The sequence below is a fragment of the Somniosus microcephalus genome, chromosome 12, assembly GCF_052327205.1.
Source record: "Somniosus microcephalus isolate GS21.2 chromosome 12, FLI_Smic_1.0, whole genome shotgun sequence".
Taxonomy (NCBI): domain Eukaryota; kingdom Metazoa; phylum Chordata; class Chondrichthyes; order Squaliformes; family Somniosidae; genus Somniosus; species Somniosus microcephalus.
The window spans coordinates 131,317,106-131,343,243 of NC_140998.1; the positions used below are offsets into that span (position 1 = coordinate 131,317,106).

At 46.3% G+C, this 26,138-nt stretch overlaps 1 protein-coding gene across 2 annotated transcripts in view; it reads left to right on the plus strand.

Moving 5' to 3' along the window:
- The window catches only part of LOC147109531 (spectrin beta chain, non-erythrocytic 1-like), a 490,086-nt gene that overhangs the window by 351,103 nt on the left and 112,845 nt on the right, over positions 1-26,138 (plus strand). For both annotated transcript variants that reach the window (XM_086003569.1, XM_086003568.1), the window contains exons 24-29: positions 15,296-15,426; positions 17,132-17,336; positions 17,939-18,313; positions 19,268-19,512; positions 23,746-23,884; positions 25,548-25,632. In XM_086003569.1, coding sequence (XP_085859695.1) covers positions 15,296-15,426; positions 17,132-17,336; positions 17,939-18,313; positions 19,268-19,512; positions 23,746-23,884; positions 25,548-25,632 — 1,180 coding nt within the window. The remainder of the gene's footprint in view (positions 1-15,295; positions 15,427-17,131; positions 17,337-17,938; positions 18,314-19,267; positions 19,513-23,745; positions 23,885-25,547; positions 25,633-26,138) is intronic.

Below are 26,138 nucleotides of genomic sequence, written 5' to 3' on the forward strand. Positions count from 1 at the left end.
TGTTCGAATGGAGGATTCCATTTGACTAAGTGGATAAGCAACAGCAGAGCAGTTCTAGCTTCTATCCCAGAAAAGGAAAGAGCCACTGAAGTCAAAGATCTGGACCTGAGCCACGATGTCCTTCCTATCGAGAGAGCTCTTGGTGTACAATGGTGCATTGAGTCAGACACGTTCAACTTCAGAATAATGGTGAACGAAAGACCATCCACAAGACGAGGGATTCTCTCCGTGGTCAGTTCCATCTATGACCCTCTTGGATTCCTGGCACCACTCATTCTGCCGGTGAAGCTGATCCTACGAGAGCTGTGTAGAGACAAGAGAGGATGGGATGAAGATATCCCAGAAGGTCAAGCTCAGAGATGGCTCAGATGGTTGACAGATTTGCAACAACTTTCTAGCTTCAACGTCAGTAGATGCATCAAGCCTGTGAGTTTTGGAGTTACAAAGACGGCTCAACTACATCATTTCTCGGACGCCAGTGAGGATGGCTATGGCACGGCTACTTACCTCTTGCTGACAAATCAACAGGGCCAGAAACATTGTGCCTTCCTCATGGGGAAATCCAGGGTGGCTCCGCTGAAGCAGGTCACCATCCCGAGACTGGAGTTGACGGCAGCGGTTGTTGCAGTTAAAGTTGACCAGGTGATGCGGAAAGAGTTACAGCTCCCATTAGAGGAATCTGTCTTCTGGACGGATAGCACGACGGTGCTGAAGTATATAGAGAATGAGAAGATACGCTTCAAGACCTTCGTAGCAAACAGAATCTCATCCATTAGAGAAGCTACACAACCATCTCAATGGAGGTATGTAAACACCTCATTAAACCCAGCAGATCAAGCCTCACGGGGATTGAAGGCTGAAAACTTCATGAGGAGTGAAACTTGGATACAAGGCCCAAGTTATCTGCTGGAAACAGAGAGATCATGGCCAGAAAGACCAGATATGCCAAGTCAGATTGCTGAAGACGACGTCGAAGTCAAGAGATTAGTCACAGCAAATCTCATAACTACGAAAGAGAACTTTGACACAGTGAACAAGCTTGTTAACCATTTCTCAGGATGGCACCAGTTGAGGAAAGCAGTTGCATGGTTTCTAAGGTTGAAAGAGTTGCTGCTACACCTGAGCGGTAAGAGAAAAGAGTATCGAGCCACTATCCATCAGTCTGAAAGTAACCCTGATAAGCAGAGAATGCTTCTACAGCAATATATGCACCAGCACAAGACCACATTGGGTAAGAATTCATTGACCGTGGAGGATTTGGCCAAGGCTGAGATGGAGATAGTTTGCTTCAGTCAAAGACAAAGATATCCAGAAGAAATCGAAGCTTTACAGCGAAATACTCCAATCAAGAAAGGTAGTCATATCTACAAGCTGGACCCTACACTGCAAGATGGAGTACTGAGGGTGGGAGGGCGACTAAACAAATCTGCTATGCCAGAGGAGGCCAAGCATCCTGCTATCCTTTCTAAGGACCTCCGGCTTGCTACTCTCATTCTTCAGCATATACACCAGAGTATTGGACACAGTGGGAGGAACCACGTGCTTGCAAAGCTAAGACAAAGATACTGGATTCCAGGAGCTAATTCTGTAATAAGAAAAATACTCTCTGAATGCATTGTTTGCAGACGGTTACACGACCCTGGAAAGACCGATCACAAAGCTCTGCCTGCTACAAGAAGCAGCATGAAAGGTTCCTGAACAAAAGAAGTGGACATTTATATTGTAAATATGTTGAACTCATTAGTTTATGACTCTTAAGAATGTTTGAGTAATTGATATGCTTCATGTGCCTAGTCAATTAGGGGCCGGAATGTAAGAGTCATGAAAGTTTAAGAAAGAAAATACTTTAAAATATTGGTTAAATAGTATAATAGTTAATTTACCTGACTGACTTATTGTATTGAGAAACCCCCTATTTTCTTGTTCCAGTAGTATAGTCTGAGATACCCCCTTTATTCTTGCTACAATGGTACAGTCCTTAAGCTTGTCACATGGTATCCAGCCATTTTACAGTTCAAGCTCCACGAGGCTAGAGAGAAGGTAAAGGCTTTGATGGCTGGAGCAATACAGTTTTTGACCGTGTTCGTTTAAACGTGTTTTGCTTTGTAATTCTGTTTGTAAGGTGTTACAGTAAACAGTTTAAAGACAAAGTTACATTTTGGAACGTTTTATTTCGACACGTGTCTACTCGTTGTTAAAAGCCTCAAAGCTCAGTGGCTGCATGTTTGGAAATTACGAAGCGCCACTACAACACCCACTTCTCAACGGATGAAGCAAGTGTTACGGCGCGAGCGGTTGGGTTTGCCAATGTGGCAGGCTTCCCAAGGGGACTGCACACATGTGGCCATTGGGGCACACCATCACAACCCAGCTGTATTTGTGAACTGCAAGGGCTTCCACTCCCTTAATGTGCAGCTGGTGTGTAACCACAGGAAGAACATTATGCATGTGTGCGCAAAGTTCCCTGGCAGCTGCCATGACTCGTTCATCCTGCAGCAGTTCACTGTGCCTCAGCTCTTCAATCCACCAACCCAAATTTCTGGATGGCTACTTGGAGACAAGGGCTATCCCCTGAAGACGTGGCTAATGACATCGATGAGGAGGCCATCAAACGAAGCTGAGGAGCGTTGCAATGAAAGCCACATTTCCACCAGAAGCATCATAGAGCAAACCATAGGCTTGCTCAAAATGCGTTTCAGATGCCTGGACAGATCTGGTGGACCCCTACAGTACGCACCAGTCGGGGTGTCCAGAATCATCGTGGTCTGCTGTGCCCTGCACAACATCGCACTGTAGCATAGCTTACCGCTGCCTGAGGAACAAGTGGCACAGCGCACAGCCTCCTTCTCAGAGGAGGAGGAAGAGCCGGATGAGGCTGCAGATGAGGAACACCTGGTGGAGGCGTCTGTCCCAGTGATACCAGCACGCAAGCACATTGCTGACGGTCAGACAAGGGATGGATTAATCCATGCCAGATTCGGGTAACTTTACGCTGTACATACATGCGGCTAGCACATGCACATGAGGGTTGGCAGGACCTCCATTCCACACAATACAGCACCTGAACAATGAACTGTACATTCCTATCACTCCCCCCACCATCACTGCAGATGAAAGGTGCCCTCACCCCTCACTGTGCCACTTCCAATTCTGAGCACACATAGGGCATCAATGACATCACATTACTTTAATACACTAGAAATAAAGATCACAAACGTAAATTGGTATACTATGAAATCACCCAAGTGACTACCCTTGTGACTATGTTTTAGCTTTCTCTTACGCATGCTTCCCCTGTGGCTTCAGCAGATATAGAAGACAGCGTGCTCACTTCCTTGCTGCGCCTGCTTAGATGCCTTTGGCGGTCGTCCTCTGGGTTTGGAAGCCTTGGAGGCGTCCACAACAGTCTGCTCCTCCTGTGGCTGTGCAGGGGCAGAGACGGCCATCTCAGTTGGATGAGGCATCTGGTGCTCTGACCGAGGGCTCCGCAGTGGCATGGGAGTGTGAGCGCTTGGAGAGGAGCCCCCACTTCCTTGTTGTCGACCACCACCATCCCTCTCATGGGTCACCCGCACTTCATTGCTAGCAAGTAGCTGGAGAGCACCTTGCTGCACATCAGTTTGGCCATGAGGACCCATTTCTGTGCTGACATTCCTCATAACAAGGATATCCATGAACCTCTGGTTTCTCTCCTCAATAGGTGCCTGACATGAATCAGTCATTCATGAAAGAAAGACTTATGAAATAATACTGAGCGTCCTGCGGGTGGCGCTGTCCAGGGAGAGTATAAATACTCGGGCACAGGCCCAGCTTGCGCAGGACATTCTTAACAGGAACTAGTGAAGGACACAACTAGACCTCCATGTTGTAAAGCAGTTGATTAAAGCTTTGTTTAATGCTTAGACCAAGTGCCTAGTAGTTTTCTTATGTCAGTGACCATCTATCCTCCATAGATGACCATCTATTTAGAAATGTTACCATGTTCTGCTGTGTCTGGCGATTTATGTCCTCCATGAAGGTTGCCATCCTTTCCATGGCGACACCTACATTCGCCATTGCGTGCACCATGTCATTGCTCATGTTTGACGTGGACTTCACCATTCTCTGCACACTTGCAGTTACCATGGTTGCAAACCCAGTCAGAGCCTTCTGCATTTGTTCCTGAAGCTCCAGCACTGCTCCCTTTCTGGATGGCTCCAGAGGCACAGCGTCTACATGCAGTTGAGCAGAGCTAGGAGCGCCCTGTGGCCTCTGACGAGGACTCGTCACTGCCGCCACCATCATGCTCATGCTCACTTGTGAGCTATGATACACCAGGTGATAACACTACTCTATCTCGTAAACTACCCACCGAGGTGTGCGTCTCTGTGCTGGTGCTGGGTGCGCTAATTTCTGCTGACGCTGCTCCCTCAGAGGCTGCAGGTTCCTTTGAGGAGTCGTCCGGCTCTTCCTCATGGACAGTGGGGAGGGGGGCTCTCGATAGTCCTGTGGGGGAGTAAAGGCATGAGTTAGTCATGTGATATTTAGGTAGCAGACACATCCCATTGTGCAGATGATCAGAACTCAAGAAAGCAAAATGATAAGGTTGCAAATATGTTCTGTCACCAGCTTGCTGTACTGTGACCGTCTCTCCGTCCCCCACTTCCAGCTCCTCTGCACCTCCGACGAGCTCCAGAGCTGCCTCCTCAGCGTTTGTTAGATGCACCAGGGATGGTGGGCCTCCTCCTGTTCTCCCTCTTATTGTGGGCTCTCTTTTCTTGCAATGAGGGACACAAGTGGAGTTTCAGCAAGATTGATGGAGTCAGTGAAAAGAATGGATATCATTGATGTTTTAGAGGAAGACAAAGATGGAGTGAGGTGCCAATATCAAGGTCCCTCCCGGTGCGTTCTTAGTTGTTGTCATTGCATAACAGTGAGATCGAGTGTGAGGGGTGCATAGTAGGATGGTGAAGTGATTCTGTACATAGAGAGGGATGGGTGAGGGTGCAAGGGATGTTTGGGTCAGTTGGGATGTGCAGGAGTAGCTTGCCAATGCAGAGTGATGGGGATGAGCAGAGATGGGGAGCAGATTGAAGGTGGTAAGTATGATGTTATACTCACTTTTGCTGAGCGCATCAGATAATTAAACCTTTTTCTACACTGGAACCAAGTGCGTGAGCATAAGGACCTTGCACTGACCTCCTCAGCAATTTGCAGCCAGGCTGCTTTTGTGTGCTGAAAAGGCTTCGTCCGTCCCTTGGAGGGGAAGAGGACCTCCTTTCATCCTCTTACTCCCTCCACAAGAGCATGGAGGGGGAGTCATCAAAAGGGGGAGCAGCCTTGGACCGTTGAGCTGCCATGCCTGCAGTAACCAGCATTCGGAAGCAGAAGAAAACAAGTGAAAATCAAAGGGGACATGGCCCCTGATGTGCCTCAATGAATCCGAGACTCGACGTTAACGGAGCAAAGCAAGGCTTTTATTAACTCAGAAAGTAATACACATTGGAGAAGTGTCTCTCATCCAGAGATCTGCTGTACTGCTGTGAGACACGCTGGGGCTTGCTTAAGTAGGGGCCAGGTATGGGCGGAGCCCTACACACAATACAATACAGGTAAGGAAATGAAACTGAAACTAAACTAAACACAGGGAATACAGTGCCTGATGAATGGCATATTTCATCACATTCACCCCTTCTACAGATTTAGTCTGTTCAGGGGTTTGATAGTCCTCTGTGACCGACGTAGCTGTTGTGGTGCCGCGGGTGTCGGCTGGGTGTCCCCGGTGGCCTCCTGGGTCTCTGCCGGGGGCGCCGCCAGGGTTGTTGAAGGGGTAGTTGGCGGGGGCACCGTTGGTCGATGTTCTTCCGGGGGTGGTGAAAATATAGTGGGTGGGTAAGAATTGCTGTGATTGTTGTTGCTGTTGTTGTCGTGGTTGTTGTCGTTACCGGCTGGGGCGACGTCTTTTATGAACACGGTGTCCTCCCTTCCGTCGGCGTGCCGGACATACGCGTATTAGGGGTTGGCGTGGAGTAGGTGCACTGACTCCACGAGGGGGTCCGTCTTGTGGCCCCTCACATGCCTTCGTACAAATACCGGACCTGGGGTGGAGAGCCATGACGGCATGGATACGCCTGAGGTGGATTTCCGGGGAAAGACAAACATTCGTTCATGAGGCGTGGCATTAGTGGCAGTACACAATAGCGACCGTATCGAATGGAGCACATCTGGGAGGACTTCCTGCCAGCGGGAGATAGAGAGGCCCTTGGTCCTTAGAGCTAGAGTGACTGCTTTCCATACTGTCCCGTTCTCTCGCTCCACCTGGCCATTACCCTGGGGGTTGTAGCTGGTGGTACGGCTCGTGGCGATCCCCCTGGACAGCATGTACTGGCGTAGCTCTTCACTCATGAAGGACGCCCCCCTATCCGTATGGATGTAGCTCGGCATACCGAACAGGCTGTTGAGGCATTTAATGACCGTGGCGCTGGTCATGTCTGGGCAGGGGAAGGCGAATGGGAAACAGGAGTATTCGTCCACAATGTTCAGGAAGTAAACATTGCGGTCGACTGACGGGAGGGAGCCCTTGAAATCTAAGCTGAGCCGCTCAAAGGGCCGTGTAGCTTTGATTAAGTGGGCTCTATCTGGGCGGTAGAACCGAGGCTTGCACTCAGCGCAAGTGCGGCAGTTCCTGGTCAGAGACCGAACTTCCTCAATCGAGTAGGGTAAGTTGCGGGACTTTATGAAGTGGAACAGCCGTGTGACCCCTGGGTGGCAAAGGGTGTTGTGGAGGGTCTGTAGCCGAACCCCGGTGGCGCTGGCACACATCCCTCATGAGAGGGCGTCGGGGGATTCGTTAAGGGCCCCTGGCCGGTAAATGATGTCATACTCGAAGGTGGAGAGCTCGATCCGCCACCTAAGAATCTTATCATTTTTAATCTTCCCCCTCTGTTTATTATTGAACATAAACCCTACCGACCGCTGGTCGGTAAGTAGGGTGAAGCGTTTGCCGGCTAGGTAGTGCCGCCAGTGGCGCACAGCCTCCACGATGGCTTGGGCCTCCTTTTCCACGGAGGAGTGTCTGATCTCGGGCCCTTGGAGGGTCCTCGAGAAGAAAGCTACGGGCCGCCCCGCCTGGTTGAGGGTGGCCGCCAAGGCAAAGTCAGACGCATCACTTTCCACTTGAAAGGGAGTGTTCTCGTCCACTGCCTGTAGCGTGGCCCGCTCAATATCCCGCTTAATGCTTTTGAAGGCAGCGTGGGCCTCAGCAGAGAGCGGAAAAGAGGATGCTTTCAAGAGGGGGCGGGCTTTGTCGGAGTAGTTGGGGACCCATTGGGCATAATAAGAAAATAACCCCAGGCACCTTTTCAGGGCTTTGGGAGTGTGGGGCAGGGGGAGCTCCCGTAGGGGGCGCAATCGGTCGGGGTCTGGTCCGATTTCCCCATTCTCCACCACGCTGCCTAGTATGCAGAGGCGCGTGGTGTTGAAAATGCACTTGTCCTCGTTGTAAGTGAGGTTGAGGTTTTGTGCGGTTTTCAGGAACCTCTCGAGGTTCGAGTCGTGATCCTGCTGGTTGTGACCGCAAATGGTGACGTTGTCGAGGTAGGGGAAGGTTGCCTGCAAGTGGTGGTCATCGACCATGTGGTCCATCTCCCTCTGGAAGACCGAGACCCCATTCGTCACCCCAAAGGGGACTCTGAGGAATTGGTAGAGGCGTCCGTTCGCCTCGAAGGCGGTGTACGGGCGGTCCTCTGGTCTGATAGGGAGCTGGCGGTACGCTGACTTGAGGTCGATGGTGGAGAACACCCGGTATTGGGCGATTTGGTTCACCATCTCGGATATGCAGGGTAGCGGGTAGGCGTCTAGCTGGGTGTATAGATTAACCGTCTGGCTATAATCTATCACCATCCGCTTCTTCTCGCTACCCCTCACCACCACCGCTTGGGCGCGCCACGGGCTGTTGCTGCGTTTGATAATGCGCTCCTTCAGGAGCCTGTCTACCTCGGTCGCGATAAACCGCCTGTCCTCCCAGCTGTACCTCCTGCTTTTGGTCGCTATTGGCCGGCAGTTGGGAGTAAGGTTCGCGAATAGCGAAGGCGGCTTTACCTTCAGGGTAGCCAGACCGCACATTGTGAGGGGCGGCTGGGACCCACCGTAATTGAGCGTGATGCTTTGGTGGTGGCACTGGAAATCCAGGCCCAAGATCACGCTCGCACATAGACTCTTCATGATTAGTAATTTAAAATTATCGTATGCAGTTCCGTTAACGGACAATTGTACCGCGCAGTAACCCATAATGGTCGATGTCTGGGTTTTATCAGCCATAGAGATGGTGCCCCGAGCAGGGACCACCGTTAGAGAGAGTTGTTGTGCTAGTCCAGGGTGGATAAAACTCTCCGTGCTTCCACTGTCAATTAAACATTTAACCCCGCACCCGTTTACCTTGATGTCCACCATTGATTTGGATAGCGGGTGCGGTCTGGTCTGGTCCACTATGAACGATGCCACTGTAGGGCCCTGATCGAGACAAGATGGCGTCCACGTTGTCTGCTCACAAGATGGCGGACCCCACGAGGTCGGGCAAGATGGCATCCAAGATGGCCGCTCCCACGGCGCACACGCGGTGGTGGCGGGTTTTCCAGCGGGGTTCCCTCTGCACACCTTCCCGAAGTGCCCCTTCTTACCACACTTAAAGCAGGTGGTGCCTTTTGCCAGGCACAGGTTTCTGATGTGCTTCGGCTGCCCGCAGAAGTAGCAGTTGGGGCCCCGACGCGTCGCGGCTGTTGTAGGGCTTCTGGGGGGAGAGCGGGGCCCCGACGGTGTCGGGCTGCCGGGCGGGGAAGATGCCTTCCAAGATGGTGGCGCCCTTGGTGCACACGTGGCAGCGTGGGCGGCGCGGGCCGAAGAGTAGGCATCCGAGTTTCTCTGGGCCACATCCAGGGATCGCGCTGTGTCCACAGCCTGTTTCAGGTCCAATCCCGTTTTTTCCAGTAGTCTCTGCCGGATGTAAGTGGAGCTGAGGCCTGCGATAAAGGCATCACGAACAAGCTCGTCAGTGTACACTGCGGCTTTTACATCTTGGCACTTGCAGTCTTTGCCAAGCGTTTTCAGGGTGACTAGGAACTCATCCAGTGATTCCCCAGGTGGCTGTGTGCGAGTAGCGAGCAGATGCCTAGCGTACACCTCGTTCGTAGGCTGCTGGTAATGCGCCTTTAGGATGTCGCAGGCGGCCGGGTACGTGTCGGCGTCTTGGATGAGGGGGTAAACCAATTCCGCAGGATTCCGAGTTTCATACTCTCAGCACCCGTAGCGCCTGTGATGGCTGCGGAATTGTCCAGGAAGAATTCCATACACTTAAACCAGTGTCCGAATTGTGCCGATGCGTCCGAAGCATGCGGGTCCAAATCCAAACATTTGGGTTTCAAGAGTTGGTCCATTGCGTTGAAAATTGAGTTAATAAAATTGATGTGCCTCAATGAATCCGAGACTCGACGTTAACGGAGCAAAGCAAGGCTTTTATTAACTCAGAAAGTAATACACATTGGAGAAGTGTCTCTCATCCAGAGATCTGCTGTACTGCTGTGAGACACGCTGGGGCTTGCTTAAGTAGGGGCCAGGTATGGGCGGAGCCCTACACACAATACAATACAGGTAAGGAAATGAAACTGAAACTAAACTAAACACAGGGAATACAGTGCCTGATGAATGGCATATTTCATCACAGCCCCCTTAAATATCCAGGCTCTTAACGCGTCATCAAGTGCGAGCAGCTGACCCGCACCCACCGATTGGGCCGGCTAGCGTGCACGTCGGCCTAAATGAAGCCAATCTAGGGATAATCCTTAATGGAGGACGGCTGCAACCGGGAGCAAGAGTGAACCCGCCATCATCCCTCCTCCGGGCAGAAAATCCACCCCACTCTCTAATTGGGTCAATTACCTATACTAGATATCAACAAAGTCTGTTCCATATACTCACCATCAAGTGTCTTGTGCTTACTTGAAACATGTTGTTGTGAACCAGAGAAGGAAGGAGGTTGACTGACAGCTGAATGTTAACAAAATGGTCTAAAAATTTGGGTTAGCTTATTTTTTGGGTGGGTGTTTTCACTTCCCTGGTGGCTAATAATGTCCCAGGCTCAATCTCCAGTCTGCAATGAGTACACAGACATTCTTGAAAAGTGACACAAAACAGTCACGAGACCTGCAGCTGGCCTCAAGCTAGCTGGCAGTCAGCTGACTGAGCCCAGCACTGTTCCTTACTTACCTGCTGTTGCGATGTTCAGCCATAACTGTCTCTGTAAAGACTTCTCTAATTTCCATGTAACCCAGCACAAAACTCACATTTTAAAAGGGTTTTACACTAGTCACTTCTCTGGACAAAGAACACTCAACTCCAGACCTCATTACAGCCTTGGTCCAAACATGGACAAAGGAGCTGAATTCCAGAGGTGAGGTGAGAGTGACTGCCCTTGACATCAAGGCAGCATTTGACCAAGTGTGGCATCAAGGAGCCCTAGTAAAACTGAAGTCAATGGGAATCGGGGGGAAAACTCTCCACTGGCTGGAGTTACACCTAACACAAAGGAAGATGTTTGTGGTGGTTGGTGGTCAATCATCACAGCCCCAGGACATCGCTGCAGGAGTTCCTCAGGGCAGTGTCGTAGGCCCAACCATCTTCAGCTGCTTCATCAATGACCTTCCCTCCAACATAAGGTCAGAAATGGAGATGTTCACTGATGACTGCACAGTGTTCAGTGCCATTCGCAACTCCTCAGATAATGAAGCGGTCCATGCCCGCATGCAACAAGACCTGGCCAACATTCAGGCTTGGGCTGATAAGTGGCAGGTAACATTTGCACCACACAAGTGCCAGGCAATGACTATCTCCAACAAACGAGAGTCTAACCACCGCCCCTTGACATTCAACAGCATTACCATCGCCGAATCCCCCACCATCAATATCCTGGGGGTCACCATTGACCAGAAACTTAGCTGGACCAGCCACATAAATGCTATGGCAACAAGAGCAGGTCAGAGGCTAGGTATTCTGCAGCGAGTGTCTCACCTCCTGACTCCCCAAAGTCTTTCCACCATCTGCAAGGCACATGTAAGGAGTGTGATGGAATACTCTCCACTTGCTTGGATGTGTGCAACTCCAACAACACTCAAGAAGCTTGACACTATCCAGGACAAAGCAGCCCGCTTGATTGATACCCCATTCACCACCTTAAACATTCACTCCCTCCACCACCGGCGCACCGTGGCTGCAGTGTGTACCATCTACAAGATGCACTGCAGCAATTCACCAAGACTCCTTCGGCAGCACCTCCCAAACCCGTGACCTCTACCACCTAGAAGGACAAGGGCAGCAGGCGCATGGGAGCACGGGCAGCAGGCGCATGGGAGCACCACCACCTCCAAGTTTCCCTCCAAGTCGAAGTATATCACCGATCCTTCATTGTCGCTGGGTCAAAATCCTGGAACTCCCTCCCTAACAGCACTGTGGGAGCACCTTCACCACACGGACTGCAGCGGTTCAGGAAGGCGGCTCACCACCACCTTCTCAAGGGCAATTAGGGATGGGCAATAAATGCTGGCCTTGCCAGTAATGCCCAGATCCCATGAACGAATAATAAAAAAGAAACTTATTTACACAGAGAGTGGTGAGAATGTGGAACAGTATAGATACATTTAAGGGGAGACTAAATAAGCATATGCGGGAAATGGGAATAAAGGGTTATGCTGATAGATTTAGATGAAGAAAGATGGGAGGATGCTCGAGTGGAGCATAAACGCCGGCATGGACTGGTTGGGCTGAATGGCCTGTTTCTGTGCTGTATATCCTATATAATCCTATGTAGTCGTGAACCAAATAGATATGCAAATTAACTGATCCAAGTAACTCTCATTGGAACAAACAAAAAGATGGATAGAAAAAGACCGGCTGGTCCATCAAACTTATCTCGAATAGTCATGATGCAACTAAGCATCCTAATTTCCCAGTGTTCCCTCCCACATGTGGTCATGTAATCGAGGCAAAAAGACAAAGGGGGAGAAATTCAGTATCACCCCGTTTGGGGCGCTATTATTGGCGGTGCGCAAAGTTTAGCGCCTGGCGCTAATTATCGCCCCCGACAGCAAACTTGGCTTTTATTGCCCCTGGAGGTGATTGGAGTGCGAAATCAGGCGCTACACACCTCTCTTAAGGCGCTAAGGCAGAGGAGCGAGGCGTTACCTCCCAGCGCTGGCGAAGCTCATGTGATGTCAGTCAGCAATGTAACACAGACACACTGGCACCATCCAGTTCTTAAAGGGGAGTTCTGACGAATGGTCATCGACCTGAAACATTAAATCTGTTTCTCTCTTCACAGATGCTGCTTAACCTGCTGAATTTCTCCTGCATTTTCTGTTTTTATCTTAAAGGGGAGGGATGATCTTGCTCTCCCTCCACATCCTGCTCATTGCAGCCTTGAATCTCGGCCTGGAGAGACCTGTACATCAAATCTGCTGGAAAGAACAATGGAGAGAACCAGGGGAACCCCATAGTCTCTTCTAAATTGATACAAGGAAGGGCAAATCAAAACCAACCTGCAAAGCGCTGCTCAGTACCCAAAACTCCTTCACACAGCGTTGAATCTCTCCAGAAGTCTCTCTCTCAGAATGTGTGGTGCAAAAATGTCACCGACAAAAAAAGGCAGGAAGTGGTCGCCTTTAAATAGCGCTCCCCTAGTCCCTTTCTGACAGCATAACGCTCCCCTCAACCTGTCGTTGCTAGCGGCAGGCGGTAAGGCAGGGGGCGCCACTCAATTTCCGGTCTGGGGCACTAACGGGGCGTTGCGCACTCGACTGACGTCACGATCTGGTGGCGCAGGAGATCGTGGCGGTATTGTTTAGTGCCGCCGCAAAATGTCCAGTCAATTTCGCGAGAGGCGCAGATATCGCCGCGCCCGGACACTAGTTGCTTTGCGCCCCACTTAGCGCCCTCTTAAGGCACTAACGGGTGGCGCTACCAACTGAATTTTTCCCCCAAAATCTGTTGTAATAGCTCAGGGCTTTTCAACCAGGGATCATTCTAGTCACGCTCCTTTGAACCTTTTCCAGGTCCTCTATATCACCGACCACGTGAGGGGACCAAAACTCTACACAATATTTCAAATAAGGCCTAACTAATGTCTTGTACAAGACCACTATAGGTCCCTGGTCAGGCAGCATCTGTGGAGAGAGAAACAAAGTTAACGTGGCAGGTTGATGACCTTTCATTCTGATGAAAGGACATGGACCTGAAACATTGGGCAGGATTTTCATTGAGCCGTGGAGGCGGGATTGGAGGCGTGTGGGGGGTTAAAATCCCGAAATCGGGGGGCACAAACCCATCCTGCCCCCAACCCACGTCCATGCCAGTTTCAAAGGAGGCAGGTACCCACCCCGCACTGGGACCCGCCTCCCCGAGGCGGGAAGGGGATTAGTGCCAATTAACTGCCTGTTAACAGGTAGTTAACAGGCAGCTTTTAGCCTAATCCCTATTTTCATTGTTGAAATGTGGGATTCCTGATGGCTCCAAACCACGCCAAGTTAGCGAGGCGGACCGTCGGGCTGAAGGGCTTGGAGGGTTCGAGATGTCCAGTGTTCAGGTGAGTGATGGGTACATGAGTGCATAGGTAAGTGTGTTTGGTGTGTTTAAAGTGTTTAAAGAAGTTTTACTTACATTTACATACCTTTACAGCCTTCCTTCCTTCAGGTCTTGGGAGTCCCTCATCTCACCGGCACAGAAAGCAGAATGGCCGCGATCTGTCAAAAGTTGCAGCATTTAGCTTTCTGTTCTGGAGAGATCTCTAAATCATCCTGACAGGAAGGAATTAACCTGGAGTACAGATCGTCAGTGTTTGACAGCTTCAAACAGCTGCGAAACGCTGATATTTCATCTGTCAAAAGCTCTTGACAGATGAAATATCAATCTGTGATGTCACCTGTTGCCGGGTGGCCTTAATTGGCCTGCTGAGCCCACTGGGCGGGCTCAACAAGGTCAATCAAGTCAAAATCACGTGGGTTGGCTAGAACTCGATGGAGGCGGGACTACAACCCCGAAAGTTGTAGCCCCGCCTCCTACCCGTCTCCTCAATGAAAATCCAGCCCATTAACTCTCTTTTTCTCTCCACAGATGCTCCCTGACCTGCTGAGTATTTCCAGCATTTTCTGTTTTTATTTCATATTTCCAGCATCCGCAGTATTTTGCTTTTGTGCCACTATAGTTCTTTTAGTTTCATACTGAATTGTCCTTGTGTAACTACCTCTCTATACCATCAGCAGGCGCAACTATTTTTCCATTGCCATAAAAGTGGTGCAACTCACCATGGGGAGATTCTGCCCCAGTGCCTCAGGATAGATTCAGCTTAACACTGTGTCTGCAGCTGTGGTGTAGCAGAAAGGCAGGCTTCGGACACACATTCAGTGTTCCCAGTAGTGGGTGATTCTGTCTTACTGATGGGCGTGGGCATATGATCCGCTAGACAGTGCTTTTTCATTAAGTCATCCAAAGATCTCGGCGAGCAACTGGCAGACAGTCACAAACCAATAAAGCACTTGTGAACGTCTCAGTACCAAGTTACTGAGAAAGTTGTAAAAAGATTTAATAGCCTTTATTGGAAATAGAAATTCAGTATTGAGTGACCTTCCTTACTTGCCCCATTATCTCCTTCCCCATTAAATGCACATCAGATTCCCCCAACTCCCAACAATAACATGCTTTCATTGTTTATGGCTTAAATAGGTGTATTTGTATTTAAAGTTAATATTAATTTGGTTTTGTTGTAATCTGCAGGGTAGTTTTAGTTAATAAAGTATAAGATTTAAAGAGAGAAATAAAAAAACTGTTTTATTCCCTGGCAGTTTACTTGAATGTCTACACCCTCTTCCAGTCAGGAAGTAGGAAGTCCTTGTTCACAGATTCCTCCATGAATATTGTCCTTGGAATGAGAGATGAATCTAATTGGAAGAAGCTGGTCCCGTGATGGAGTGCTGCATTTTCATGAGGCGCTCTATCCAATAGGCCAGCCAGGAACCATGTATGTGTGTCTGTTTTAAACCCACATGATGCCATAATATCAGGTTACATGCCTGAGCTGTTTCTGTATGATACGCTCATTATTTGTGCTTTATTTGGCTCAGCTATAAATTGTCTTTAGGACAGAGTGGCTTGTATTAACTATTAAGTCAGAAGAGCTTGAAGGGGCTTTGACTGATGTGTAACATTTTGAATGTACTTGTCCAAATAGCGATCTCCAAGGTATGTGTACTTACCAACTTTGTTCCGGGTTCTCTAGGATGAAGCTGGGGCAACTTCGATGTTGAAGAAACACCTGACCCTGCAGCAGGCTGTATTAGATTATGGGAAGACTATTCAAGAGCTCGCAGACAGGGCCCAGAAACATCTTGCTAAAGAGCACCCTGAGGGGTGAGTAGTAATACTGTGGTAGTCTTGGACCTTCAGAAACGCTAACAAAAACAATTAATTAATGATGCTAATTAGAGGAAGTTTTATGTCAAAATAGCACTAATAAGTTAGATTTTCTTTTATTAATGTTAAAGTACATGGGTTAAAGGAGTTTGAATTTGTTGTTATTAAAAGGAACAAAAATCAATAAAATCTCTAGTGGACCTAAGCTTTTGGGGTGCTTATCTTCTATTTATGGTCCTAGTTTTTAAAACCCCTACAAGTGAAATCATCTTCTCTACGTCTACCCTATCGAACCCCTTCATCATTTTAAAGACCTCTATCAGGCCAACTCTCAGCCTTTTCTTTTCTAGAAAAAAGAGCCCGCAGCCTGTTCAGCCTTTCCTAGATTTATTTTTAACTGGTTTAGCTAGACTTTTAAGAATATGTCCCCTCGATCAAGAATTCCCTACTAGAGGGACGCGTTGTTCCTTATCTATCTTGCTAATTCCTCTAACAATCACCCCTTACCCTCCTCATCTCTAAGAAATATAACCCAATCTTATCAAATGTCCCCTTATTCTACGTGTCATCCTGATGAACTGTCACTGGACTTTCTCCAAGGCTAATATAACCTCCTTAAGATAAGGTGCCAAAACAGGAAACAATATTCCAAAGGCTCTTAAAAATTGCATTTATACTTACTTTCTTTTACATTATAAGACTCTTGTGATATAAGGTCAGTATCGTATTAGCTTTTTTGGTCACCCTTTGTACCCTTTGTGAGCTAGCTTTTAATGACATGTATTGGGACCGCTAAAGCCTTTATTCATTTACCCCCCACTCCACCCAGTGGTTCCTCCTTTAAATTATATTGGCATTTGCCTTTCTGATGTCCAAAGTGTACTATCTAACACTTGGTTATAGTAGACTACATTTGCCATCATTCTGCCCATTTTCTTAATCTATCGATGTCTTTTTGCAATTATCTGTTTTATTTTCACAGTTCCTAAAACCTTCTAGTTTAGCTATCATCTGAACATTTGGATGTACTTCCCCATGCTCAAAGTGAGGTCTCATTTATCTCTCCAATGAAAAGCTGGGGCTCTAACACCAATCCTAGGAAACACCATTTGTCACTGTTCACCAATCTAAGCATGATATTTGATCTCACTTTCTGTCTTCTACCTATCCATGTCACAAAGCTACCTCCAGTTACATGCACTTCAGTTTTAACTAGCAACCTCCTATCTTCTGAAGGAACCTAAACTCAACCCTTCCTCCATGTGTAATTTACTGATTGTCTCCAGCTGTTGGCGATGTCCATTCATTTTGAGCAAGTTCATCTGGAGACATTTCTTCCACTTGAGGTTGTTGTGGATATTCTAAATTTCAATGAACACCCATATCATGCGAGGTCCACACGCTGCAGATCTTGCCTACCCTGCCATACTATTACTCAGGGGTTAACCATTAACTCTTATGTAATCTAGCCTGTTGCATCCACTCCAATTCTCATTCCTCACCTAACTCTTCGTCAAGACTAAACTTCCTCTTTAACTCAACTGCATTCTGTTGCTCCACACTCAGAAAGTTTGCTTTCTTTGCATCTTCCAGTCTGTGATGCAGCGTGTTTTTATACCAATGTGTTGCTCCACCATTTAGGATGTAAGTCATAAAATATTGTTGGAATCAACTGATAACTGACAGTCTGATTGATTTACAGTGAGCAGATCATTAGGCGTCAGGGACAGGTGGATAAGCTGTTCGCAGGACTCAAAGATCTAACAAATGAGCGTAAGAAAAAATTGGAGGATATGTACCATCTCTTCCAGTTGAACCGTGAGGTAACGGATCTGGAGCAGTGGATTGCAGAAAGGGACTTTGCAGCATCTTCACAGGAACTAGGACAAGACTATGACCAAGTTACAGTGAGTACAGTATTTAACTGTTTAATAACACATTGGCAGCATTTAAAAGTACAATTTTAATCAAATCTTTTAGACGGTAACTTGTTTTTCAAACAGTTTGCTTTCTTGTGTCTCTTTCTGGTGCAGGTTTTGAGATGTGTTTGATTAGATTTTAGTTTATTTTCTAAGTTTTGGTTTGTGGGTGCACAAGCTGGGTCAGTGTTGAGATCAGGACATTACTATAGAGAACAAGAATGAAAATAGAGGGCGGAGAAGTGGGGAGGGGGTGGCGGGGTGAAAGAAGAAAATGTTTGTGCAGAAATAGTGCAGCCACCACTTAAAGCACAGTTATATGAAACTAAACTTGAAAAATGAGCTTGGCGAATCTGTGCATAAACCTCAATTGAGAAAAAAACCTCTAATTAAGTGAGCAACCTTTGTGATTACCAGAAGATTCTAATTACAGAGTCTTAGCTGTATTTTCACAATTTGTACAGAATATAATCTTTCAGATCAGACATGTTAAAGAGCATTATGTTTTATTTAATAAGCAGATTGATTACTGTGATTAGTCAATAAGAACAACTAACAACAGTTTACTATGTTTTGCTTTCCACTTGCAGTTGCTGAGAGAAAAATTCCGTGAGTTTGCCCGGGAGACGGGGACAATTGGTCAGGAAAGAATGGACAATGTGAATGTGCTGATAGATGACCTCATTGACTCAGGCCATTCAGAAGCAGCTGACATTGCAGAATGGAAGGACAGCTTGAACGAGGCCTGGGCTGACCTGTTAGAACTAATAGATACTCGCACACAGCTGCTGACTGCCTCCTACGAACTCCACAAATACTTCTATGATGGCAAAGAGCTCCTGAGCCTGATCCAGGAAAAGCACAAGGAGTTGCCAGAGGAGCTGGGCCGTGATGCAAACACAGCAGAGTCTTTCCACAGAATGCATAACACGTTTGAACGCGACATTCATTCCCTTGGAATACAGGTACCGTACAATGTCCCTAACGTATGGTGGAAATGGAAACTTTAGCACAGACAAATAGTAACAAAATTACAATATACAAATGCAAATTATATCAATTTCTCTCAGACAGTAATATTTTGGGACACAGTATACAAGTAATTTGAGACATGACATACAGTAAGTGTAACATGCTTGGGAGGAACAAGTGACTTTGGACCTATGGTTCCCAAAGCTTTCTATCATTTGGGGGGTTTGCTCACCTCATGTCTGGGTCTGTTGTAGACTAATTGACCGTGATTTGTTACTGTAATTAGTCAACAACTCCATTATTATTTAATCATGCAACACCCAGGATGGTAGAAGACAAACTTGGTAGAACTTGGTCTTTTTTCATTTAGCAATTTCTATGTTCCTATGTATTGTGACATCATATTAAAGCCTTGTACACCAGGTGGTGAAAAATTCCACATACTGGCGCATAGTTGCGCCCCTCGATTCATAAAATGCAACTGATACGCTGATTTTTTTTCCCTAGGGTAATTTTATGTGTTTTGTTGTGATGACTGATTTGTGTTAATTTAAAATCTGGCAGAATTTTTTTCTTTAAAGATAACTTCCAAAAGTTTTAGTTCTTGTTTTGATTAATTGCTAAGCTCTTAATTTATAGATCTGAAAAATAAGCTTTTATTTTACCCTACTGCAAATCATGTAGCACCTCACTAACATTTCAAAGTCTACATTCAATGTCATTTCAATTACATATAATTGTCATTAGTATTATTCTCATTTAATTGAGGCTGTAGTGTACATTTTAAAGTGAGTGGAGCGATCTTACACAGCATCTGGCCAGAATGTAGGCAATTACAATTGGACATTTAATTACAGATAGAAGATGCAGGGAAACAACATGTAAAGTATTAGTGACTCTCCTTGTTTGTCCTGCACGGATAAGGAAACGGATCTTCTCGTTAACAGGTTCAGCAGTTCCAGGAGGATGCAGGTCGTTTGCAGACAGCATATGCAGGGGATAAAGCTGCAGCCATCCAGAAGCAAGAGCAGGAGGTGGTTGAGGCCTGGAAGGCACTTCTGGATGCTTGTGATGGCCGGCGTACCCAGTTAATTGATACTGCTGAGAAATTCCGCTTCTTCAGTATGGTCAGAGATTTGATGTCCTGGATGGAGAGCATTATTAGACAGATTGAAACAGAAGAGAAGCCACGGTAATTTAGAATTACTTTTTCATTCATTCTGGGGATATGGGCGTCGCTGGCAAGGCCAGCATTTATTGTCCATCCCTAATTGCCCTTGAGAAGGTGGCAGTGAGCCGCCTTCTTGAACCGCTGCAGTCTATGTGGTGAAGGTACTCCCACAGTGCTGTTAGGGAGGGAGTTCCAGGATTTTGACACAGCGACGATGAAGGAATGGCGATATATTTCCAAGTTAGGATGGTGTGTGACTTGGAGGGGAACTTGGAGGTGGTGGTGTTCCCATGCGCCTGCTGCCCTTGTCCCTCTAAGTGGTAGAGGTCGCCGGTTTGGGAGTTGCTGTCGAAGAAGCCTTGGCGAGTTGCTGCAGTGCATCTTGTAGATGAAGCCACGGTACGCCAGTGTGAAGGGAGTGAATGTTTAAGGTGGTGGATGGGGTGCCAGTCAAGCGGGCTGCTTTGTCCTGGATGGTGTCAAGCTTCTTGAGTGTTGTTGGAGCTGCACTCATCCAGGCAAGCGGAGAGTAGTCCATCACACTCCTGACTTGTGCCTTGTAGATGGTAGAAAGGCTTTGGGGAGTCAGGAGGTGAGACACTCACTGCAGAATACCCAGCCTCTGACCTGCTCTTGTGGCCACAGTATTTATGTGGCTGGTCCAGTTAAGCTTCTGGTCAATGGTGACACCCAGGATGTTGATGGTGGGGGATTCGGCGATGATAATGTCATTGAATGTCAAGGGGCGGTGGGTAGACTCTCTCTTGTTGGAGATAGCCATTGCCTGGCACTTCTGTGGCACGAATGTTACTTGCCACTTATCAGCCCAAGCCTGAATGTTGTCCAGGTCTTGCTGCATGCGGGCATGGACTGCTTCATTATCTGGGGATGGAACTGAACACTGTGCAATCATCAGCAAACATCCCCATTTCTGACTTTATGATGGAGGGAAGGTCATTGATGAAGCAGCTGAAGATGGTTGGGCCTAGGACACTCTCCCGATGAACTCCTACAGCGATGTTCTGGAGCTGAGATGATTGACCTTCAACAACCACAACTGTCTTCCTTTGTGCTAGGTATGACTCAGCCAGTGGAGAGTTTTCCCCCTGATTCCCATTGACTTCAATTTTACTTGGGCTTCTTGATGCCACACTCGGTCAAATGCTGCCTTGATGTCAAGGGCAGTCACTCTCACCTCACCTCTGGAATTCCGCTCTTTTGCCTATGTTTGGACCAAGGCTGTACTGAGGTCGGGAGCCGAGTGGTCCTGGCGGTACCCAAACTGGGCATCGGTGAGCAGGTTATTGGTGAGTAAGTGCCGCTTGATAGCACTGTCGATGACACCTTCCATCACTTTGCTGATGATTGAGAGTAGACTGATGGGGCGGTAATTGGCCGGATTGGATTTGTCTGCTTTTTGTGGATAGGACATACCTGGGCAGTTTTCCACATTGTCTGGTAGATGCCAGTGTTGTAAGCTGTACTGGAACAGCTTGGCTAGAGGCACGGCTAGTTCTGGAGCACAAGTCTTCAGCACGACAGCTGGGATGTTGTCGGGGCCCATAGCCTTTGCTGTATCGAATTGACCTGAACTCTGGTTCCTAATTCAAACTATTTCAGAACTCTGCAAGATAATAAGTTCTGTTGAAATCCACCCTGAGATGAGGGTGTAAATCTCCTGGAAAACAAAAAATGAACATTAGGGGAGGGGAAAGGTGGAGGTGTACCCACAGCCTCCATGTTGCCTGGTTTTATAAATTTTATAAATGCTTACCAGTAACCCTCTGTTCCTAGCCTCTGCATCTTAATCATTGCTAATTTGGGAATAAATGTATGAATGTAACTCCAAATCCTTTCAAAACAAATATTAACAAAACTGGAATATATTGACCTACTTTGCTCTAATTATCCCCACTGTTCCTCCACAAATGCCATCTTCATTTGCACATTGCATCTGTGCCTCAAAGTCAGCTGGTGTGGAGGGATGCTTTACAGTGCCACATTTGTATCTGGCCAACTCTGCACAAGGGCGTTCCAGGTGGACTTCATGACCTTCATAGATTAGACTGACATAATCAGCAATGCTCTGCAGGAATCATATTGCAATCGCCATAGGATAAACTTATGCAGAATAATCAAACTCACTTGAAGTGTCAAATCACCTGAATCACCAAGCACCTTCTGCTCATCTGGAAAACATTTGACTGCTGTTGTTTAGCCAGTTTTCAGAAAGTGACATGACATTAAATCACTGGAAAATTATAGTTTATCTGCTTCAGCTCATTTGCTCTTGATCTGGAGATGGTTCCTGCGCCGGCTCTTAGAAAGAGCTATCTAATTAGTCTCATTCTCATGTCCATTCCCCATAGCCCTGCAATATTTGTAGGCTGTTTTTTAAGAGATGGCAATTGATTTGTCTGATCAGTCTTGCTCTGTTAATTCTGAAAACCTTTCTTTAATTAGATAAATGCTAACCCTAAGGAGTTGCATGACGACTCTTACTGTTATACATCACGTCAGATTTGATTTGATTTTTTTCTGTTTTTCCCTGTTTCTTCCTTTGGCCTTTTTTGTGTCCTCCCATGTTATGTTTATCTGACCTGAAAGAACAAGTGAACAATTTACTCTCATAACTCAATAATTGTTCATAGCAAGGTGCTCAAGAGTGGTTCATGGATGATTCTCCCTATGATGTCCTTCATTCTCTGTGTAAAAGGACTTGGCTTCCTTCTAGGCTCTCTCAGTAGCATGGAGATTGGGAAATCACTGGGTAACAACAGTTGTGAGCCTATATTCTTGGCACTGGCAATATCATCTACTAATGTCAGATATGATCTTTGAAATATTTGACAGCACTCGATGACAAAAATCAAATCTGAGTTGATGAAAATAGTTATTAGGAATAAATAATATAATTTCCAACAGATTAAATCTGTTGTCAATAGCTCCAATTTTGCAGGGTCTCGTGGGCAATGGGTGCAGGTCAGAAAATTGGGTACATAACCTTGTACAAGGCACCCAGGTTTGCAACAGACGATTTAGGGGAGAATAATTTTGTGTCGGTTCCTGCCAGTATTTCTCTTCATTATTCTTTGTTGCTGCTGGTATTTAAATTGTACCACATAAGGAGCTGAAGATGAGTATTCCATTATCATTTCAAAATGCATTACAAGATTGAGATGATGAAGAAGAGATGCAACAGCCAACATACAGTTACTGTGCAGGTGAGGCATTTTGACCACATGCATCACTACCCCATAACTTGCATTAGTAGACCCCTCTACACATACCTGGCCATGTCAGAAGAGACTTGTCTTCACCGCCTCCACTTTTAAAGATAGGCTGTAACAGTGCTGTATCATCTGCCGCACAGTGACCTGCCGCCAACATCTGGCTTATGTACGGCTCCTCCTGTACAAATGAATGTTGCCAGAGCATGAAGCTTTCTTGCTGCCGAATCCTTTCAACGGTAGACCAGAGTCAGAAGAGTGGAGGGTGTATGCTGGGGCATATGGTTGGAGGAGATCAGGTAGGCAGTGGCAAAGCTGTAAACAAAACTAGTTATAACTGAACACACAGTAATAAAATCTTTCAAGCTTTTTGCTTATGAATTTATAAAGCTCTTGCTCTATAAGTTGTTAAAGATGATAGGTGCAATTAAGGATGGATTATATAGATAGATTGCTCTAATACTCTGCATTTCCTGACAACCACTATACAGTGAGATTTTCCAAGTCCCATGAATGTGTTACCCAGCACACCAGTAAAAAGTAACATGTTCTTACTAATAATGGAGTAACCACTTTAATTATTTCATAGAGAACGTAACATGCCTGGAAGTGATCACCAGGCATAAACCACTTGGGCAAAACTCATCTGATCCTTAAGATGAGACTCCAGCCTTGAAATGATTTCCCCTGTGGCTATTACTTCACATGCTATATACTGCTAATTTTTTGAGGTCGCTTTTTAAAGTATCATGGTAGCATTCCAATGGCCTCCTCACTCAATGACAGCTGAGGACATGTGCTAATGGATTCACAATTGAGATTCACTTCAAGTTTTTTGAGCCAATTCATGGCAAATAATAGTCAATATATAAACATACCATTTCATTTTTTTTAAACTTAATTTTCCCATGTCTGATGTACAGTGAAACCAATGATTCATACAATCAAGTCAATGATATGCTTTGACAACACTTCCTTTCTTATTAAATTAAACATTTTGTTCAATTGTTATGTTTGATGACAGGGATGTCTCTTCTGTGGAGCTACTGATGAAGTACCACCAGGGAATCAGAGCAGAGATTGATGCCAGGAACAGGAAATTCACTTCCTGTATTGACCTGGGCAAGACAATGTTAGCCCGCAAGCATCATGCTTCTGAGGAGGTGAGGATGGGCAGGATGTTGCCATGCTTTATAAACGTACTTTTCTTGTTTTGGTGTACTGTGGTTTGACTTCCAGCATTGACCTTTTTGAAGCTGAATGAAATGGTTCTGGTACAGCTGTTCACATTGTATAACTCGGTGGGAATTTTCAACTCGTTATTATTTATTTAAATTGTCGTGTGAAGGATTTATATGCAATAATAGAAGATCTTTGTTTATGGCTGAATTGAAAAATATGTTGCATGTAGGATAACACAGCCTAAAATGTGTTATATGTAAGTTAGTATGTAGTGGTAAATTTTCCCAGTCTGCACCCGCGGTAAGTACCTCATCTGCCTTCAGTGTGTATCAGAAAATCAAGGCACAAAGCACCCAAAACGCCTGTGATTTTCCGATGTGCATCTGGTGGTTGGCACGGTATCTTGTTCCTGGTGCACACTCAGAAAACTTAGGCTGTAGTCTGCTACATAATATACGGTGATCATGTAGGCTACAGTATGCCATATATGTAACACACAGACTGGCTTGTGCTATATGTAGGTTGACAAGTAGTCTGCAGTATCATATACAGATTAACATGTAGGCTATAGTGTTCTATACATAGGCCAGCACATGGCCTGTAGTGTGCTATATTTAGGATAACACACAGGTCGTGGCATGCTACATAGGTTGGTCACCTGTCCTAATATCTCTTTGTGGTTCGTGCCAAATTTTGTTTGATTACGCTCCTGTGAAGTGCCTTGGGACGTTTTACTGTGTAAAAGGTGCTATAAAAATGCAAGTTGTTGTTGCGGTTATAGATTAGCACATAAAAACAGCCAAGAATGAGGAATTGCCATCGAAGCTCACCTATTGAATGCCCTAACTCTCCCAAACTAGGATCCAATTGCATTGTGAATGCCCCTAATGTCTTGTTTCTAATACCTTGCCTACCAGATTATTCTGACTACTTATTACCCTTTCTGAATAAATATTTTTCATTATGAATTAAGCCAAAAAAAAACAATGTGAATTTATAGAAACAAAACATGTATCTAATATCGAAACTAGTAAGTAACTATCTCAGTTGCCAGAATGCTGATATAATATCTAAAGGGTATTTTTCTGTAATCTACTATGTCATTCATTGTAGTATGTGTCATATTCAAATCATGTGATACAATGGCAGGAAATGGAAATGGATCTGAAACAAAAGTATGTTTATATAACCACTGGGGATGGGCGAGGGCTACCAGCCAAAGTATTTCGCTTGTAGATGATTTACTGTCGCTTTCACCTCCCTCCCTCCCCACCCCCCCAACCCCCATCAAAGCCAAAATTGATATGTGGAGTATGCATCTGGTGAGGTTCAGCAGCTTCTTTCACATCTGGTTTGTTTAAAAGAAACACTGACATTATTTTTCTGTGTTTATTATATAAACTGAAACAGGTGGTCATGTGCTTTTCAACTATAATATGCACTGAACTGTTCAAACTTCATTAACACAATTCATAATGGCATTAGTGAGAACCACTTGATGTATCACTGTCTTGTAATACACTCCAGCATACATATCATCCTATATTCTAGTATAAATCCCATTATATTACCTTCAAAAATCGCTCTGTAAAATTGAAAATGCCAGAACGTGCCATTGATGTTGACAAATCCTCACCTTTTTAGATTAAAGAAAAGCTGGTGCAACTCACAGAGAAGAGAAAATCGATGATGGATAAATGGGAAGAGCGCTGGTACTGGTTACGCCTTTGTAAGTGAAGCACTGTCCACGCATTTGTCTTTCCTTGACACTTCAGTGCAGTACCGAGTGAGTGCTGTATTGTTGGAGGGGTCGTCTTTCGGATGAGGCGTTAAACTGAGGCCTTGTCTGCCTGCTCAGCTGGACATAAAAGATCCCACTATTTTGAATAGCAGGGGAGTTCTCCCTGGTGTCCTGGCTAATAGTTATCCCTCAACTGACACCACTAAAACATTACCTGGTCATTAAATCATTGTTGTTTGTGGAACCTTGCTGTGTGCAAATAAGCTGCGGTATTTCTCTATGCTACAACAGTGACTACACTTCAAAAGTACTTCATTGGGCAGGATATTAACTCTGAGGTGGGGCGGGGCGGGGCCGGGCCAGGTGGGTGCTGCATTGAGCTCGGGGCATTTCTTGTCACCGTGTGGGTAGGCCTTCGGCAACAGGCCGCAAGTCGGGGAGCAGAGAGGAGGAAGGGAGGGATCGGGGGGGGTGGGGGAGGGGGAGGGGGAGGA